The sequence below is a fragment of the Pogona vitticeps genome, chromosome 9, assembly GCF_051106095.1.
Source record: "Pogona vitticeps strain Pit_001003342236 chromosome 9, PviZW2.1, whole genome shotgun sequence".
Taxonomy (NCBI): domain Eukaryota; kingdom Metazoa; phylum Chordata; class Lepidosauria; order Squamata; family Agamidae; genus Pogona; species Pogona vitticeps.
The window spans coordinates 8,014,670-8,035,283 of NC_135791.1; the positions used below are offsets into that span (position 1 = coordinate 8,014,670).

A 20,614-nucleotide genomic window follows, 5' to 3' on the forward strand; every position below is an offset into this window, starting at 1 on the left:
GCTTTCAGTTCTGACCTTGCTGTTGACCATCAAATCTAATCTTAAACCCAGTCAAGCTGATTTATTCTGTCTTTGTGTATTTTATTGCAATTTTTATTGGAAGTAGGGATTTTAATTGCTTTTATATTTTGATTTAATAAGTCAGCCTGAACAATTCCTTAAATTACATAAAATAAAATAAACGACGACATTAGACCATACTAAAAGATAGTTTGCCCATAGCATCATTTGCTTTCTGGGGTATAAATAGACTTGGGGGGGAAAAATCACAGTAAAACGTCATAAAGTTAACATGCCAACTTTAGAAACATAGAAGTGATGATGCCAGATATATTTTCTTTGTACCAGCACCAGTCTTGACCTTACATGAACAGAGATATATTTTGGAAACAAATAATGATAGCTACAGAGCTGTATCCTTGATTGCAGTGATTCATGTTCCAACTGCAACTATCATTGAAATTTCTGCCTGGCATATCTTTCATGTTTTAGCTTTTCCAGGTACACATGTATATGGGAATGTGTGTTCAAGGCAAGTGAGTTCTGTTGTTACACAGGGATGAGTGGCTATGTGAACAGGCTCAAAGTGGTCAACCAAACCTCCACTCAAACCGAGAGGACATCTTCCCTTTGGCTTTTTAGGCTATGAAAACTGTGTGTCTTTTCCTTGTGTCTAACACTCTAAATTTTGCACTATCCGTATCCCTGGCAGCAATCAAAAGCTAGTCTTGTGCTAAAGGAGACTTTGATGGTGGTGTTTCTTGAAAGAACATCTCTTTTTCCACATGAAAAGCATTTTTAGAAATCAGCTATACACAGTGCTCTAAAAGCAGTTGGGCATATTGCATGGAAGTGTTTATTATTCCAGAGTCAAGAAGGGTGTGTGCACCTCAGAATAGTTTTTTGAATCCTCCTGGCCTTTCTGATTTGGAACAGAACATTTGGAAAGAGGTTGGTTGGAAGGAGGAGGAGGAGAGAGCATTAATTGGACAGAGGAACATTCATTGACTGCTTGGTGGGCTGTCACTATCTCAAATAAACTGAATAGTCTTTGCCACCTGTTGCAGCTTTTATATCTCTTCCCCTATTCTAGTTGCTTTCCAGTCTCACATATATTGATCTCTCAAAACTAAAAATAAAACTTCGAAAGCCCAGCTTTTAGTGCTACAAAAACAAAGTTTTGTTGCCGTTAAGGTGTCTTGTGACTCTCCGTTGTATTCGCTGCAATTCATTTTCTTCTTCAGTTTGAAAAACATTTGCATATATTTTGGAAGCAGAATATTGGATTCTTTGATGATCATTTTAGTAATGCCAGGGGCATCATTTGGAGGAAAGAGGAAAATGTATATACAGTATGTGCAAGAAAGATGGCTGGATCCTTAGGCAGATGAGATCAGCTGAGTATTTATAACAAGGATGGGAAATACGTGGCCCCCCTCCAAGCTCTGGGCTTCAGTTCTTATCTGTCATGGTTATTCCAACAACATCTAGAGAATAACACATTTCTCATGCTTGTTCTTATTTACAGATAGGTAAAATGCAGGTGGTGAATGTGTTTGAAAAATAATAAGGAATGGGTGAGTAGCAGAAATGTTAGCTTGAAGTCCCTTCCACCCCTGAGGGAAAGTCTTCCTGAAGTATGTATTCATTTGGAATAAATGTTAGTAGGACATATCCAGACATGAGTAGAACTTGAGACACACCCAAGCCATGGACTCTTACCAAGCTGCATAGAGCTTCGGGGCAAGGAGAAAGTCTATAAAAGCCAGTCAGCTCCTTTAAATTGAATATTCCTTGCTTGAATTGTTCAGTTTCTCTGTGTTTTTTCCTCTCTCCTGTTTTTTTAAAGCTATATGCCTAGTGAGTCGGCCTTCAGGAATCCAGTCTGAATATAGAAAGTCTTTCTAAAGGAATTAAATGTATAGTCACATGCGTTTTAGAGAGCAGATGACAAACACAAATAATTTACAGAGTGAAAACAAACCAACTGCAGTGTAAACTATAGGATACAGATATTTAAAACCATCAATTAAAAACAAGTTAAAATTTAAAAGACTCCCCATCTCAACTGCCTGCTTACTCCCAAAAAGCCTCTCTAAAGAGACAAGTTTTCAGCTGTCGTCAGAAAGCAAAGGGCCAACGACACCTCCTGAGGAAGGAGGGAGCAGACACAAATATAGTTGTGAAAGTGGTGGAACTGAGAGAAGGCATTCCGATGAAGATCTTAATACAGTACACATTAAACTGAGTGATGGTCATGTCCTGAAAATGGGTATACTGCAGAATGAGGAACATGCATTTTCATAGGGTGGGTTAATCATATTAAAAAAAACATGGATAATATGTTTGCTGAAAGAGTCAAGTTAAGACTTGGGATAATCATGGGTGGCAACTTGTTTTTTTCCCCCCCATGAGCCTTTCCCAAAATGCTTAGCATCTGTTTGCAATAAAAAAATGAGTTTAATGGCCCTCATCTTCTCACCCAGATTACTTGGCAGTTCTAGTTCTCTCGAGAGACTTGGGATTTCTAAGAATTTCAACATTCACAGAAATTTTTGACTATCCAAGATTTGGAAGTGTGTGGGATTTTGATAATCAGCCTGCTTTTTTTTCTGATTAAGTAAACAATGTCCTTGAACGTTTATGCCTTAACAAATTCACTGGTCTTCTGTGTGCTGCAGGACTTTTTGTTTGTTTGTTTTTGAGGAGGTTTACACAAAATGTTTAATGTTTCCTTTTTTGAAAATCTCAGTGAACCAGAAGATTGTGCTGAGGATGGCCAGTGCAGCTATTGAATTTGTTACTGGCAGGCTGTTTTGGACATGAGGTTGTGGGATCTTGGCCTGCCTCATTTCGTTCTTTTTCAAAGTGGTCCTTTTGCAAGATTAGGTGATGACTGGAATGTCACTGCACGTTTTGGTTCTAGTTTGCCCCCCCCCCCCGGTATGTAGTACTAGTCTCTGTAATTTTACTTCTTATTTCCTACTGACTTGCATTACACTATCATTCAAATATTTCCTTCCTGGTTTTGTTGCGTGGCTATTTTCCAGAGCTTAATATTTGCAGTCTTTTTACAGGGCACCAAAGATGGAGTTTGATACCCAATGAGGTGTTGTGGTTAGAATGGTGGACTAACATTCAGGAGACCTGGTCTTTGAATCCCTGCTTAGCCATGGAAACTCATGGGGGTGCGCAATTGGTACAACCACTCCTTAAATAACTCACCTACCTTGAAAGTCCTATTAGGTTCGCTATAAGTCGGTTCTGACGATGGCAGGTAACACACAAAATAAAGAGGGAGCTGAATGAATTGTAGAGTGGCTGTTTACACTGAATGGTGCAATCCAATCGTGCAGGGGCTTTTTGCACGGCATAGCTGAAAGGACAAATGAACAACTTGGGTGGGGAACACAAGCAGTGTATTCCTTCGTAACTTTCTCTTGCTTTGGGTTGACATCCAAAGGGCCCAAGATTCCCAACCCACCATTCAACTTTGATTTTCACCTTGCAGTGTGTCTTGGAAAGTGACTCCCAAAAGCCAGTTGTCTAATATTTACTGAACCTCCCAAAAGAGATGAGCTGACACCCAACTTACAGTGTGACGCAGCGAGTAAGAGGGCCAAAGGCATTCATTGGTTTGAGACAAAGGGACTAAAAATGCCAGCAGCCTTTCTTGAGAAAAGAATATTAGTCCTGTACGGTACTTTTATTTTCTGTATATTCCTAGAGAGTTTGACGTTGCTGAGTAGCCTCTTTGGTTTTTTGGGATGCCATCTCCCTTAATGTTGTTGTTGTGTTGCTTTTTTCCCCCTCTCCAGAACGGTTTGATCACCACTGTCCTTGGGTTGGCAACTGTGTGGGGAAGCGGAACTATCGATTCTTCTATGCCTTCATCCTCTCTCTCTCTTTCCTGACAGCCTTCATTTTTGCTTGCGTCATCACCCATCTTGCCCTGCGTAAGTATAGTTCTGGTTGAGCGTATTCCAAAACCAAGATGCTTTTAAAGCCCCATATTTCATAGGTGGGAGAGAGGAGGGTGTCTTTGAGGGCTTCTAAGGTCAGGCCAACAGTAAGAGTTAACTTACAGGGTGAAAACAAATGCTGCCACAGATATGGTATAATATGCTAAACCTGAGCAAATTTACCCATTATAACTCAAAACATGCCTTGGTGCTTGTTTCTTTCTGAAATCCTGGGCACAAGATCCTGCTCTGTGATTGGTTGGTATGTACTGCCTCTTTATCTGGCTTAATGTAGAAAGTGTCCTCCTTTCACCCTCTTTCTTTTTGCTTTGCAGGCTCCCAGGGAAATGACTTCCTCACAGTTTTGAAAGCAACACCAGCAAGATATCCTTTCGAGTACCTGGTGTGTCCTCCCCTCTTCCTTTGAGAGTGAACTGAGAAAGGAACTAGTGTAACAGTCTTAATTGCAGACCGAAAAGCTAGTTTAGATGTTAAAATCCAGAACATCCTTGGAGATGCTTTCTGGATGCCCAAAGCAGGGAGTAGCCGAACATCCCCGGTGCTCTCAAACAGAGAATGAGAGGGGATCTTCCTTATACAGCAGGATGGGCAGCTCCTGGCTGTGCTAGCTAGGGTGGATATGTGTAGTTTGTCCAGCCGCATTAGAAGAGCCACCCTTCTGTTTCTCCAACTATGTCATAGAAACTGAAGAAGACCTCTGTTTTTAAGCCATGATACTGATTCATAATCTGTTTTTTGTTTGTTTGGCAACAATGTCTGTAGGATTCAGGGTTCCTGTGGGCCTTATGCAGCCTAATGATTTCTGCCGTACCTGGTCTCAAAAAACTTAGTGTCCCAAAGCAGAACTCATCTTCAGCCTTCTTGTCCAGCCTTCTTTAGCTGAGATGTGTTTGGTACCAAATGATACCTACAAGTAACTTACCCTCTTTCAGCCTCACTGGGAGAGACTCCACCTCTCTCTTGCATGCGATTCCACCACACGCTCACGGAGTTCCATCACGACCGGAACCAAAGGATTCTGGGAACGATTGCTGGGCAGAGGAGGAGGAGGAAAGCTGCGTGGAGGAAGGTGGAGTTGCGTGCGCTTGAGCAGGGGCATGCCTTAGAGGGAAACTTGCCTGCAAGTGTTATTGAGGCCTTTAAAAACAGTTTTAAAATTTGTTAATGAGGATATCTACAAAACATTTTGAGCACCATTTCAGGAATTGTTTTAAGTAATCAGAGTCCCAAGTCTTCATATAAAGAATGCTTATTGTTATAGTAAACTACTGATGATGATGATACTACTTATACTATCGGATTTAGTTACATGCAGAATCTTCCTGTGAAAAAAATATGCTGAAAGTGGTTATTTTCAATTATATGCATTATTCTTTCCTTGATTCACATCCTACTGTGTTAGAATTGGTGATCTGCTTTTTCTCAGTCTGGTCTATCTTTGGCCTCTCAGGGTTTCACACTTACTTAGTTGCCTCCAACTTGACCACCAATGAGGATGTAAGTATAAATGCTTGAATTTTGTTTCAACAACAGAACAGAACAGAACATGAAAGCAACCAATTCTAGAGTTGAAAACAATTTCTTACTGCTTGTCTTCTGTCTCATAGTTGTGGCCGTTCATTTCTGTGTACTATGTAATATTTTGATGACTGGGATAATGTAGCCCAACACACGAGGAGGTCACCAGGTTGAGGAAGGTTGGGCTGGATAAATGAACATGGCATTGCTGCAAATGATATACATTCTCTCCATCTGTCTGTCTGTCTTTCTTACACACATAATAATTGGTTCTAGTTAATTTGCATTTAAAAAGGGGAATTATGGAATTTGAGATATTTTATGACAGAATGCAAGGCAAGTGCAATCCCATTGAGTATAAATGGGCTAATTCCCAAATAAATGGATATTGGGTTGCGCTCTTATATGACTTTTCTTCAATCTCTTAAATCTGTATGTTAGCTTATAATAAGCAATAGTTCTGAAGCCAAAACAGCCTACTTTGATACTCAGGTTATGTTCATGTGTTGGAAGCCATTCTCTTCTCTGCGGGAGAAAATGTTTCTTCTAAGATGGATTTGCTAGCCACTCTGTTCTGCATCCTGGTGAAGCAGGGCAACATTTAATTGCTGCAAATGCAAGAGTAGTACACGATACCTTTACAGACAGACCTCTTCATAAAAGTCATACAATCTGCCAGCTTTCATGGATCAGGACCACTTCATGACGAAAGCTAGCTAGTATTACGATATTTTTTAGTGGTCAATTAAGGTATCAGCTCTTTCTTCCATTTAGATTTTTTAATAAGCACACATCTCCTTTTTATTTCATTTTAATTGTTGAAATGTTTATTACAGTATGTTAACCTGTTAACTTTTATCATTTTTCATTATGACTTAATCTGACTTTACAAGAGCAAAATAGATTACTAGGCTACCAAAGACTTGTTTTTATTTTCCCTGTGTATCCGTTTTTTAAACTGCTTTTCTGTTGCATTACAGGAATGAACACATGGAATAGTACAATTCTGTATAATCTTAAGAGGCAAAAATTAATAGCTAGGAAATGAATCACTTTCAGTCTTCAGAAAACATTCTTGAAATCAGCTAAATCTAGCCTTCCCCCCCCCCCCCCCAAAAAAGGTGATTTCTTGTCTTCTTTCTCCTGTGGCCTTTTCTAACCAAGTCATTTCTTCTGAATTGTAGCTCAAAGGGGCATGGTCAAATAAGAGGGGCTCTGAATTTGCCAACCCTTACAGCCATAAAAGTGTCCTCACCAACTGCTGTGCAGTGCTCTGTGGACCATTCTATCCCAGGTAAGGGACGCTCTGCTCCTGAATGAACTCCTTATCTGAATGAAATAACAATAATGGCAATTTTAGAATGGCATAACTGGTCAATAACCCTGAATTGTGCGTTCAGAGAGAATGGGTTGGATAGCACCATTCAGAGGCCTTCTCAGGCAAGGTGTGGGTGTGCGTGTTTAGTGGTGTTTCCAGCCTTGGATCAACCAGGTGTTCTTAGACTGCCACTCCCAGAAGCCTTCGCCATTAGCTGTGCTGGCCAAGTTTTCTGGGAGTTGCAGTCCAAGAACACCAGGGCTGCCCAAGGTTGGGAACCACTGGTGTAGGTAGTTATGGGAATCAGAAATGACAGGGATTCACTTCCACTTGTAGTGGTTAATATTGACAGGCTGTTCCTTCCCCGCCGCCTCCAGTCGTGGCTGTTTCCCATTCCTGCTTTGTGCTGTTGTCTATGCAGGAAGATTAAATGCAAGAAGCAGCCAGTATGTCAGAAAAATGCAGGTGCTCCATCACTCTGAGAGGAGGAGAAATCTGGGCCAGAAATAAGGCTGCAGAAACTGACAACGGGAGAGGAAGGAGAGCTAAGCCAGTGAGAATCGGGAAAGCCACTGTTGATGTACTCAAAGACACAGAGCTAACCTGAGGTGGGAAACCCACTACCCCTTCCGTCAGTAAACACACACAGTGTATTATTTATTTATTTATTTATTTATTCAATTTTTACCCCGCCCCTCTAGACAACGTCTACTCGGGGCGGCTTACAAAAATTAAAACACATTAAAACAATGTAGAAAATAACTAGCATAATGCAATTATTATAATTAATACTATCCAAGATGGCAACATTAAGAACCAGGAAAAAAAGGGGGGGGAAGTACTTAGGTGACTGGGGGGAAGGCCTGTCTGAATAACCATGTTTTTGAAGGGTATTCATATAAATATTCTAAATTTGCTTGTCTTTAATGGCACGCTTAGTCTGTGACCTGAGGCAATGACCTTATTCAGCCTTACACCCAGCCCAGCCCTGAAAAAAAAAAGTCTTTTGTATCAGAATACCGAGCCAGTTGTTTCTTTTAGCTGGAGAGGCTCTCCGAGATCCTTGCATGCCATTAGTTAAAAACAAGATCAGCCCTTGCCTGAAATCTTATCACTGCCAAAAGAAAGAGGAGGAGAGGGGAGGACCAAGCCCTGGCACCCTCTTTCTAGGTTACAATGATTACCAGGTGGAATGGCAACAGGCCAGGAAGAGGCTGAGGCCAGTGGACCGGGTCTTTTAGGAGAGTTGATGGAATGGCCCTGCTCCAAGCATTCTCTAGTTTACAACCTCTTGGTTTTTAAAAGTCTGATGCTGGTACATGTATTTGATATTTGTCAATATGTAGAATTTCCAGTGAGTAGCATCCATATCTGGTCAGTCTATAGAGTTCTCTATGTACAGATGCAGCTTTAAACCACCTTAATGGTTCTTTCACGATCGCTGTCTCCATGTAGTCACAAGGGGGCAGAGTTGTCTTAAGTAAAGGGTGATTCTAATAAGCCTGTGGCATTTGGGAGGGGCCTCTTTAAAGGGATGTATGAATATTTGCAAGAGGCAGAGTTATTAGCAAGTGTTTTATCTACATGGGGAAACCAGTGGAAGGATAATTTGGATGGAATCTCCTATGTCTCTTAGTTTCTGCTCATGGTGTTATCTCAGAGATTCAGTTGAGCCATAATTTCCCTACATACGCAGTCACACAATATCTCTTCCCCAGAAAGCTGAAAATTGACATTTAATTTCAGCATCAATTTGAATTTCTCTTCTGATAATTCAAGTAGATTTTTGATGCTGTATATGTGTTCCCCATGGCAGGATGGAAATGAAAGAGCATAAAGCTGGCTGAAGTATTTCCAAAATATGGTATAGACATTTATTTACTTATTTGAAATATTTTTACTCTGTCTTTCTTCTTAAAAAGGACCCAAGGCAGCTTACCTCATTAAAAGACAATATTTAAAAGCTGAAAACAGTACGTTAGTATACAAATATCAAGAAAGAATCCAACAAACACCACACTAAAAACATGTGTGCACATTTGCCTAACACAAGGCAGTGTATACTTTATTTAACTGTTATGGAAAACACCTAAGTGTGATCTAAGGCTGTGGCCTTCCATACTTTGTTGGATTCTATCTCTTATTTCGAGGTAGCATGAGTGACAGCGGGAGGAGTTGTGGCTCCCCAGAAGTTGCTAGACTACATGTTAAGGTGTGGGAATTTCTAACTCAATCTTGTTTACTAATCAGCAGTTTCTCTGCATTTCACTTGCAAGTTACTGTTGATTCCTTAACTCATGTCTTTCAAGTCCCTTTGTGTAACTAATGGGGAATAAGCGGCTATCATCTGATAGGAATCTGTGAAAAACCACAGGTTGTACGCATTTTTGTACAAGCTGCACTTTACCTGTGTGTAATTTCCCACTTCAGAACAAATACCATCCCTGGTTTCATATTTGTGATTCCCATGAAGGCTGAAATACTCTTGTCATATGTATACATACAGGGTGAAACAGGAGGATTTTTGCTACGTGTTTACATTACCATGACTGTTCATTTGACTTGTTTTGTACCTATCTAAACCCCTTGCCTGTTTCTTTCCCCCTTTCTCCCCTACCCAGTTTAATTGACAGAAGAGGATTTATCCAAGCAGATGCCGGGACCCCATCCACCCCTAAGAGTGAAATCCCTTCCTTTGGAACAAAATCAGATGCCAGCATGGTATGAGCCAGCCCTTACCAGTGTTGACATATAGTCCCGTGCCTAGGCTTTGCTTCCAGCCGGTTGGTGCCTCAGCTCTCTTTTGTGATTTCCTCATCTCAGGGGGAGAGCCTGGTGGGCAAAGCCTCCAAAGTTTCCAGCCAAACCCTATGCCACTGCCTCTTACATATTGTCCCCCCTTTGGTCTGATTTTTCTAAAGTGGGACTTCACCTGGACGTTGTAAACTTCTGCAGCGAAGCCTCTGTGACATAGAGGAAGAGAGTCAAAATTGCTTAGAGCCAAGAACATCACAGCTTGGGAGGTGCCAGCTTCTTGGGAACATTCTTGGAGGTCCTGTTACACGGATAGTTTGAAACAGTGCAGTAATTTGCACAGAGAGCTGGTATGGGGAAGGGGGTGGGGAGCAATTATACCATCTCCAAAACTTCACTCCAGATTGTTTTTAGACACATTTAAACAATACCCATTGGTGTTAAATGTGTCCTTCACTTTGCTCCAGGTGAACAGTGTACAGGGATAATTGGTGCTTGCCTAAGCCATAAGGCAGAGGGAACCATTTGAGGACACAGCACGCCTTCCCCTAGCAACGTGTTGCTTGCTGAGCGGGTTTGCCTGGGACAGCTCTCCTAATCTTGGTGGGAGTGAGAGCAATGCATAGGACATACAGTTCCCAGGAAGGAGCATGAGCTGCTCTACAGAATCAACATAAGAAAGTGGTTTCTCATTCTGGGAACAGATTCAGAGGTGTCCTCCTTTGCTTTCAGTTGAATCAAGACAATAGTCACAGGCTGAATATGGCCCAGCGAGGTTCTTTGCTTCATAGACCCAGGCAAACCCACCTGAGATTCTTAAATGATGGAATACCATCTCCTGGTGCACAAGAGTAGCAGAACTATTTTTGTCAGGGTGGGAGATCTACATAGAGGAGACATAGAAAGAACACAGAGGCCGGGTTCAAAGAGGAGTCTTCAAAGGAACCTTTCTGCCCATTTGCATTGTCAAAAACTGAATGACAGTTCACTTGGATCAATGACTGCTCATATAGAGTGGAAGAGACAGTGGTTCTTCCTGTCCAAATGCCCTCTTACAGTGTGCCTCCCATCCTGCTATTTGAGCCCTTGTGTAATAGGAAGGTTAAATTCACATTAAATACTTGAAATGTGTTTATTAAAAGCTGCTGGATATTTTTGCACAAGTTTTGTAGATTTTTCTAAGCATTTTGTAAAATAATGTGCTACGTAAACCTGTTTTCACAGATTCATAAAACCAGGATAATTTTTTTAACAGTATTGGAATATGTATGTCAAATAACTAGATTCACAAAGAGCTGCCAACCATTCCCTGGAGTTAGGAAAAGACAGGAAGTCTATAGGACATGTGAGGAATGGAGTCTCTTTATTCCTTTTAATCTGAAGGAACTAGAGTTAATGAGAAACAGAAGAGGATTTTGAGTCTCAAAGGGACAAATAAAGTACACGAATGTGCCTTTCCCTACCTTGCTATTTAAGAGAATCAGGAAAGGATGAACACTGCATCTATATTTTTAAAATTTGAATCAGGATAGATCCTATCTCAGGAATGTGTTTTAAAAAGGATGTAAACTAGGAATCAGATCTAGAACAAGTCTAGTCTTCCCTTCAACTTCTTCATATGTGCTCTTCAGGGCTGTGTGTGAGACACCCATTAATAATTCTGGGTAGTGCCATCCCTTTCAGCAAAATATTATTGACACCTATCAGTTGCCTCTGACACGTCAGACTTCCTCAGCTGGCTGCACATAGTATCCTTGGTGGAGAGCTGTGAGGTTGCCACAGAGTCAACACTGTTAAATTGGATTGGTCTAGCTGCCTTCCCCACTGCTTCTGTGTACGTGCTGGGCTGGGGGGAGGGGAAACGGATTGCCATTCTGAATCTTGCACTCTTTATTAGTAACAGTTAGATGACCTGTGGTTTTCCTATTGCAAGGAAAGCCAAGATAAAAGGGGTTCCACTTCAGAACTCCTTTTGCACTGATGCCACTGCTGTTAAGAGCTCAAAGGCTGAGAGGTACTGTGGCTTTTCTGTGACTGTTGTCTAAATTTGTTGTTGTTGTTGGCCTACTAGGATTTGCCTGACTTTTCAGTGCTGTTGCAGCAGGGCTGGTGGCATGTAGGTAATTCACACCGTCTTTCTAGAATTTGGTTCTGCACTGACAAATGAGCCTAGGTTTGAGACAAGACTGATGCTGGAACATTCTGATCAGATCTGAAAATTCGCACTGCAGCTTCCCGTCATCAGATGTTTGGGCCAGAATGCATGATGTGCAAGATCTAAACATGTAGTGGTCAAAGAATTGTGGTGATGTGGAGATGCAGGTAAGCCCTTCCCCATCCCACCTGGTAGTCCTGCAGACCTTTCCATGTTTACTGTGAGCATGCCCAGTTGAATGCACTCAAAATGTTTCAGTGATCAGCAGCCCTGAAAAGGAAGATCTGTTGATTATGGAAATGATGTGTGATCACATTCAGCTGAACTCACCTATAGTATCCATTGAGACTTTTCAGTCTGAACATGCAAAGACCTGCACAACATCCAGCTGGGGTGGGACTGTGGAGGGCAAGGCCCATGTCTGTCCCTCCTTCCCCACCACCATTGGAACCCTACATGATTTCACACTGAATGGGACTAGAATGAATTGCCATACTTTAATGGGTCTAACTTGGCATATTCGTAGTACAGAACTGAAGACTTTAGTAAGTGGTCGGTCATAGAGCACCTCTTGAAGAGCATTAATCCCGGAGATTCTGTGTATATCAGCATTCTCTTCTCTTGCTAAATATAGGGCCCTTGTGGCATTTTCCTTATCTTCTGGGGCAGTTACAAAGGCAGCTCCAATTAGTGTGCTGGCTGATTATGAAATGAGTGCTTGCATTCTTTGCCATTTAGACAGGTGAGGTCGAGCCACTTCCTCAGTAATAACAGCCTTGAACAGGTGTTTAGGCTGCTTAAGCTGCAGTGCTTAAGCTGGGATGCAGAACCCCCTGGAGCCATGATGAGATTCTTTCTCTTGGCTATCAGTCTGCACCCCTGTGGACACCTTTCCCAACACAATCCCTATTAACCATCTTAGATGCAATCCTGCTTTTCTAAACAATAGTGCTTCCGCCTGCAGTCCAGTTCTACCTAAGCAGTAGTCCAAACAGTTGATAGACATGCCTGCTAAGAGGACTGCAGTTTTGCTTTTCTGCAGGAGTGTCTTATGATTTCCACTGTTTTTCTTGTGCAACTTTTTGCAACATGATGGAAAAGGAGGGGAAAAAGATCCCTGTTCACCAGTTGTAGCCTGTCCTAAATTACTTTTATTTTTAGAGAAGTGAGCTATACATGTTAAAGTTCAAACCACCTTCCCAACACAGCCAGACTCACAAAGCTTAGACGTGAACGGAGGGAGGCCAGGATTGCCAGTGCTGTATTTGTTTGGGGAAATACTTTTGTGATTAAACCTGTTTTCTTTGTTATTTGCTTTTGTAATAAAAACCCATTTTTAAAAACAAACAGGAATTTTCTTTTGATTTTCTGTTTACAATTTCTTATGCTAGATTAAACCCAGTAGTTGGCTCTTTTCTGGATCAGAAAAACAAGCTGGTACAGTGGCCCGGAAGAACAGCTGCCATTTAAAAGTGCCGCCTGGGTGTTGACTCCAGACCTTGGCAGGCTCCTGGGTTCTTACCTAGTGGCTGGGGATAGACGTATGTAGTGGCCATCTGTGCTCTGTTCATTGGAGTCATTTTGTAGTGCAGAGTTTCAGAACTGCCGTAAGTGAAGATGTTCTCTTCCTGTCCAAAGTGTATTCCATTAGTGGTGGGCAGCACTTATGCTCTTGCTCTCCTACCTCTTCCCAAATTCTCTTTGCCAAACCCCAAGGCTGCCACAGTGCATAATTTCTGGTGTCTTCTTCAGGAGGATGCCTGCCAGGACTTTGCCATATCTTGCACTGCCTGATGGGATAGCCCCCTCCCCACAGGATGGGTTAGTACTGCTCTCTGAAGGTTAGCTGGTAAGAATTTGGTTTGGTTTTCTTGTCTCCCCTCACCCTCATCCAGTGAACCATCTCATTCTCGCCGCATGAGTTGCTTCATGCCTGGAGCCCATCTACCCCTCCAGTCTGTGTGGCTGTTTTCATTTGTTGTGTGCCTCTAAACCATCCCACCAGCAGCTGAAAGTCTTGAGAAGGTCTGTGAGGCCTGGGGGTGGGGGTGGGGAACAGCTTGGGAGCAAAGTAGATGTTCATATAGCGTCTTCCATTGTCATGTCTCAGCACAAAGAAGTGATAAGACTCTTGGTAGAGCTGTAACTACGCTTTTCCAGACATTCGTTTCATGGCGTTCCTCCAAAAGTCTTCCCATACGTAGGCTGCTGGGTGACATGCTACCTACCTCACTGCATTTTGCGGGCAGGGAGCAGCTTCATAGCTTTTGGTCCACTTTTCTCCGATTGCTTGAGACAATTGAAATAGAGAACACGTAATGGAAATGACTTTCCGTGCAATACTAGTGGATACAACCAAGGAGTAAGGAACAGGACAGAAATCTATGTAATTTCTTGACTATGCAAGTTCAGTTACCTCTTGGAGGCAGATTACTGTATGATCTGAACGAGAGGTCTCTGCTACTGCATGGCTAATCTCTTCAAACTCCTTAGAGCAGACCTGGGCAAAGTGCGGCCCAAGGGCCACATTCAGCCCGCAAGCCGCTCCTGTCCGGCCCACCGGTCATCGCCCCATTCAAGCACTTGTTCAAGCCCAAGACAGACTGGATTTCTCTCACTGAACAAGTTGAACATCAAAACCATGTATAGCTTTTTGTCTAAAGTTGATCAGTTGCTTATCTTTAACATACCGCAAAAAAACCTCTTTAGTATTTGTGAAGATTAACAAGTTTAAAATAAAAACAATCATAACATCACTGTTTTATTTTATTTTTCAGTAAAGTTGGTTCGGCCCCCAAACACAGTTCTGATTTTTCATGTGGCCCCCCCTATAGAAATTAATTGCTCACGCCTGACTTAGAGTAAGCTGTGATTCTGGGATGCAGAACCAGGATGAGCAAGCATGCCTGCCCGGGCTTTCTCTTAATAGAGGGACTATGCATTTCATGACCTTGGAGGGTCAAGAAAGAGAAAAAGGCATCAGCTCAAGGAGATCACCATTTTGCATTTATATGTTGGGTTTTCTGTTTTGTTTTTTAGCTCCGAAAATCTTCTACATTATCTGCTTGTTCCTTAGCCTACATGACAGCCCAGTAATCTCCATATTGCAGATGAAGGACTGAGCTTCAGTGTGAGTGACTTGCCTTCATTCACCCAATTTGAATGAAGAACAAGTTTGGGAACTGAGAACTCAGACTATCTCTTTACCATGCTAGCTTTCAAACTAAACCCATAGGTGCCTCTGGCCCACATTTTAGTGTAAATCTGGGATCCCATGTGGAGTCTTGGGCTCTGCTGTTTAAAGGTTGCTGTGTCCACCCCAAGTGCTCATTTTGTTGCCCATCTTATTTCCTCCAAAATGAGACTTAATCCTTGTGTACATGTATCCATTTCTGGTAAGTAAGTATCAAGAATCTTTACTGATTTGTTGAATTAATGTGTAGATCTCTAGCAAATAACTACTGTCAATATTTTTTCCATTTGGTCCTCCTCAGAACCATATATAGAACTGTTTTTAAGAAAGAAGAACTGATTTATTGAAGTTTGTTAAATACTTTGGGAAGTATTACATATTAAACAGATGTCATCCACCCTCAGGTCTTGAGGTGGTCTGAAAATGTTAACATTTTGGAATAAGTGCTATCTGCTGCTCCAAGTTCCTGTCAAGAAAGACATGCTGTATATTTATTGCAAACTGCTACTGTCATCCAGGCTTTAAGACGCGCTGAATGGAAACAAAACAAAAATAGTCCTCATTTTTTGAAGGCTTTGGGCGAGTTTATTGAAGAATTCCTAACCCTGTTGCTGTCCAGTTGTTTCACATTTCAAATCTCATCCGCTGCAGGAGGTACACTGGCTTTTTAAAAAACTTCATTTGCCAAATGGGTTGCTGAAACTGTCATTTAGCAAACTAGTTGCAATGTGATCCCCCCCCCAATCGTCTTTTCTTTATACTTATCAATTGAAAATCTCTTGGCAATCTAGTTAGTCTTGCTGAGAAATCTGCCTAATGATCAAATTAAATCATTTCTTGCTAGAATGCAAAATTGATGATATATTGGGAAAAATATCATCAGAGTGTGACCCTTCAGTAGTCAGTAATTCTTGGCACTTCACTCCAAAACATCTGGAGGGCATCAGCTTGTTTTACATGTTTACCCCTGGTGTTGAAATACTGATCATCAGCCCTGTCTTGTCCTTCTTTTCCCATCATGGAAAGCAAAGCTGGAAAGCCTGTGTCACATCTTTCTCTTCTTGTCCCCCATCCCCTATTGCTGAGTTTTGCACCAGAGAGAAGGCTGCTGCGGCTTGCTTGACCTTGGCAAAGTCAACCAAAAGTAGGAAGTAGTAGCAGCCTTGGACTCTGCTTGCTGATAAAGCTAGTTGTTCTTTTGCAAATGTACGAGCTACAGTGAGAGTCCTCTCTTTGATGATGGAGTACTGGGCAGGGCAGACCATGGGAAGAGTTGCATGATTGGTCAAAATTTGCAGCCATTTGCCCGTGTTCACCAACAGGGAAAAGCAAGAAGGCCAAAAGGCAACTTAATTCCATAGCAGGCAACATCCACAATAAATGAATGAATGAATGAATGAATGAATGAATAAATAAATAAATAAATAAAAGAAGAATAGAAAAGAAAAGAGAGACAAAAAAGACAAAAACATGCACCTTAAAGATTAACCATCACATTGTAACGTAAGCTTTCATGAACACATCCGCTTCGTCAGACATTAAGAGACAGAATGAAATGTAGATGGAATGCCAGTTTGACATTCTAAATTTCGTTGGTTACATAGGTTTCTTGTGGTCTGATTGCTCAGCTACTCCAAAGAGTCTGTCTTGACAGACTTAGCACAGCTTTGTATGATGAGATTTAAAGAAGGCTCCTGTCATTTAGACTGAAAAACAGCTGTATGCTTATCTGAAATGAGGGGTGTATTCTGGTTGTTCCTTGTCATGCCACTTACAGTTTTCACATCCACTGTGAACTTAGAAGTACAGTACTTATTTGTGCTTCCAATGTGGCAACAGACGTTGTAAATAAAATGGATGACCAAGAGAAGTCATGAATTAAAGGCTTTGGGAGGTTACCAATCTACTTGTCCTGTGACTATATCTTGCTGTATAGAAATCCTCAGAAGGTATTATTTTCTTATCTATCCCCTCTCTTACCTTTGCATGCCCTTGTGACACAGCCTTCAGAAATCATATTTTTGTTTTATCCTTTCTAATCGGGATCGGTATGGATTTTGTTTCTCTGTTGGTCTAATACGGTTGCTCTGTCTCCTGACATTCCTCCTCATCCAAGCCTTCATAATGAAGAATGTGTGTTACTAAAACTGCATCCATTCCAGATTTGCCCAAAAATGCACTCAGTTCTATCTGCTCCTTTCTCTGTTCTAGTTTGCTTGTAGGTGCTGTTGCTGTAAGCTTTCTTTCTCTGGCGTTTTCTTTTACTAATCCTCTCTTTCTCTGTCTCTCTCTCTCTCTTTTCTCTCCCTCTTCCTCCTGTTTCCCCACCTCCACCCCCTGCGCTGCTTGGAAACATCCAGTGTGTCCGAGGCACAAAAGAACTTTTGAGGACCCTCTGCGCCTCGCGGCAAAACTCCAGGGGAACCCAAGAAGCCCTGTCCCATATCTGAAAGCCCAGCCATTGCCACCGTCTGTGCCTCTTTACCCTCCAGGGCTATCTAGTTTTTATACAGCTGCTTCTCTTCCTGTTTCACAGCAAGGATAGGGAGAGGCCGGCTACCCTGCACAAGGAAAATGCTGTTTGGAACCCTTCAGGCCTGGAGCGGAAGGGCTCGTCCTGTCATTCATAGGGTTCAAAGCTTAAAGCCATACCAGACACCTGCTGTGAGTGCAATAATGGGGGGGTTCCTGTTGGTTCTCGTATCTGAGCGAGGGAACCGGTTCCAACATCTAAGCACATCAAGGCCATGGGAAGATTTCCTGTATCTAGCCTTATCCGCAACAAGACATCTCAAGTTTTCAGAGCTCCTAGTAGATGTCTGTATACATAATATGTATGTATATATCCTACGCAAAGACACTCTTCTTCTCCAGCCCTGCTCCCTTTGTGTCGTTGAGAGTTTATGCCTTGTCTGTAGCTGCAACAGGATACTCGCCCACCCAGACATTAAGGTTGGGCTTGCACTAGTATTTCATGTACTCTCACTTGGTGCATTTCGTGCTACAGGTATGAGCCACCACCCAGATGTATGTGTGTGTGTGTCTACGTGTGGCTGTGATTCTTTGATTCCACAGGAAATAAGTATGGTAGTGAAGCTGAATTGAACTTCATGAGCGGCCCTGGAACTTCTTGGCTCTGCTCACTTTTTGACTTTATTTTTTTAATACTATGACTAACAGAATAATAGTAACAAAGATCCAATTTGAAATGTGTATAGAGTTTCTACTGAAATCTCAGAAGCCAGCAGGACAGCGGCTGTAATTTTCTCAGATGGTTATTTAGCGCTTTCATAGTAACTTGCCCTTCCCTGTCACTGGCAAAATCAAAATTATGCAAATTTGCAAAATGTTGTGTAGAATAGGTCAATTTGCATCATTTATACAAGCTGCAGAATCCAGCTTTCCTTGGTGCAAAAATTTCCTCTCCCCCCCCCCCCCGCTTTCTTTTTTCAGCAGAGAGCCCTGTGAACAGCCCTACTACCTTACCTGGCTCTAACCTGGGGCAAATGGATGGGCGGGTCACAGAAGGTGTACAGCCTAAGTCTGCTGCTTTTCACATGTGCAACTGGGACTGCCCGCTAAGCAGGATCTTGCAGAGATCATAAATTAAATATCCATGACCCGGCTGATTTTTCAGACTCTCTCTGTGGAGGAAATATGCACACTCCTTGGATGTAAATAGTACTTTTCAGACCTTAAATTGCCCATAGGTTACCATGTTTTTGAGGACTACTTTAGACCCCCCGTTCTGCACTCCCTCTCTAACACAGACACAGTAACAACAGTATTTTGCCGTGCTTATGTCTCCTGTATAGACATCTGCCCTTGCCGTACCTCCTGCAAGGCTGAGGAGCAGAGTAGAGAAGAGGGAGGTTGTCAGGAGGCCCTATGCAGTGAGTGAAACCAAACCCTTTACCTCCTGAACTGTAGCTGTGTAGGATCTGAAATTTGTTTATGCCTTTCACTTTTGTAACAATAAAAAATTTTCCTCTCCTATTTCGTGGCTATCCTATTTCTGTGTTAAATCAACAGAAACACTATCAGCAGCTGTCGGTTCACTTTAACTTCTGAAGCTGCAATGAAACATCCATATGGCCTTCTAGGTGCTGTCAACTTCCATTATTCTATGATTTTGTGATGTCATAGTTATGTTTTCTGTACTGGGGAATCTGGAGAAGGGTGGAGAATTGAACTTTGGGATAATATTTTGCTTACCACTCTTTAAAAACAGCGGACTTCTTTGTCTTAAAAAAGGTGAAGAGGTGAGCAGAAAGATGTTTAAAAGTCTGATATCCACTAAGGCCAAAACTGGATGAGATACACCTAAGAATTATGTGGATTATTTTAAAAAATAAATTGGGATGGAGTGGGCTCAGGCTCCTAGGGAATCCACATAAGTGGTACCCTTCAGACGAGAGAGCCAAAGCACATACTTTGTATGCTGATTATCACATGTCCATTTCATCTCTTTTCCATTTAAAAATACTAGACAGCAAGGAATGAGAAAACGTCAGTCCAGACAAGCAGATAGCCCCACGTGGTTTAAGCCAGCTTCTTATGTTATGGAAAGAAAGTCAAAGCAGCCATTCTTGAGGCACAGTTTGAAGTATGTGGGAGAGGAAGAGCAAGAATAACAAGAGTAGCTTAAACTACCAGCCTTCCTGACATCAAGGAACTGGGCTTATCTGAATTATCCAGTTCACAATTTGCTAATCAGCTTCAGCACTTGGGGAGCAAGGACTCATTGAGGTGGAGGGGGATTGGTTCTGCTGTGAAGTTGCACCTGGGAGGTTGTGTTTCACTGGCTTAACTTCCTTCAGCTCAGCACACCTGAGTCAACACAGCCAGGGGAAGAAATTGGCACTCGATAGTATTGTTTGCATCTTGTTAAGATAGCTCTGCTCTGGCCATCCAGATTTGCAGGAGGCATGGAGAAAGGCTGACGGAAAACATCCTCCTGTCTATGCCAGTTCCTCGCTTTCCCCCCTCCCCCTTCGGTTGCCTACATGCCCTAGCGCTATATTAGCAAGCCTTTGAAATAAAAGAGAAAAAGAAATGGAAAGGGAAAAACGAAGGGAAGGGGAAAACTAAGCAGATCCAAGCACCAATTTGGAGTGGGGGTGGGGGTGGATGAAAGTGGAAACCAGTTTTCCCACTCTCCAGCCTCTCTCAATGCTGCTGTAGCCAGCTACAATTGCTTCAGATAGTATAAACCCCTACACATCAGCTCCACCAAAATGGATGAAAATGCATTTGATTCCAAAAAACTAGAAGCCCCAGCAGTAGAGGTAAAACTGACAGATGGGGGGGGGGGCTCTGGGCTGATTCGCATCAACTTACATTATGTAGTCAACAGAAAATAATGCACATCTGACCATCCCAGTCCCAGAGAATGTGTTCTGTGTCACCAGCTAGTGACTGGTGCTTGTCACCTGACTCAAAGGTACAGTGTCCAGATGTTCCTACACAAATTAACAAATCTCTAAAGAAGATCAACAGCCTTAAAAATCATCTTCAATATAATCTGGATTTTCTTTCTAGACAAACATTTTGGATAGCCTTTGGTGATACACATCCTGTTACTTAGGATAGTAAATTGCATTAGAATAAGTCCATTGAGTCAATGGGTGTTTAGAGTGTCAACTCTTCCATACATTCCATTGATTAAAATGGGCCTACCCTAACAACTATTT

General features: G+C 42.1%; 1 protein-coding gene across 11 annotated transcripts in view; it reads left to right on the plus strand.

Annotated features, from left to right (window-relative positions):
• The window catches only part of ZDHHC18 (zDHHC palmitoyltransferase 18), a 34,541-nt gene extending 15,624 nt beyond the window's left edge, over positions 1 to 18,917 (plus strand). For 2 of the 11 annotated variants that reach the window (XM_072979849.2, XM_072979858.2), the window contains 6 exons: positions 3,819 to 3,956; positions 4,298 to 4,346; positions 5,378 to 5,480; positions 6,686 to 6,795; positions 9,441 to 9,540; positions 10,306 to 13,075. In XM_072979849.2, coding sequence (XP_072835950.2) covers positions 3,819 to 3,956; positions 4,298 to 4,346; positions 5,378 to 5,480; positions 6,686 to 6,795; positions 9,441 to 9,540; positions 10,306 to 10,428 — 623 coding nt within the window. In that variant the 3' untranslated portion in view covers positions 10,429 to 13,075. Of the gene's footprint in view, positions 1 to 3,818; positions 3,957 to 4,297; positions 4,347 to 5,377; positions 5,481 to 6,685; positions 6,796 to 7,240; positions 7,428 to 9,440; positions 13,076 to 13,480; positions 13,578 to 17,281 lie in introns of those variants that run through there. The other 9 variants (XM_078380037.1, XM_072979857.2, XM_072979851.2 and 6 more) reach the window with 9 other exon arrangements.
• Positions 18,918 to 20,614: the final 1,697 nt, after the last annotated feature.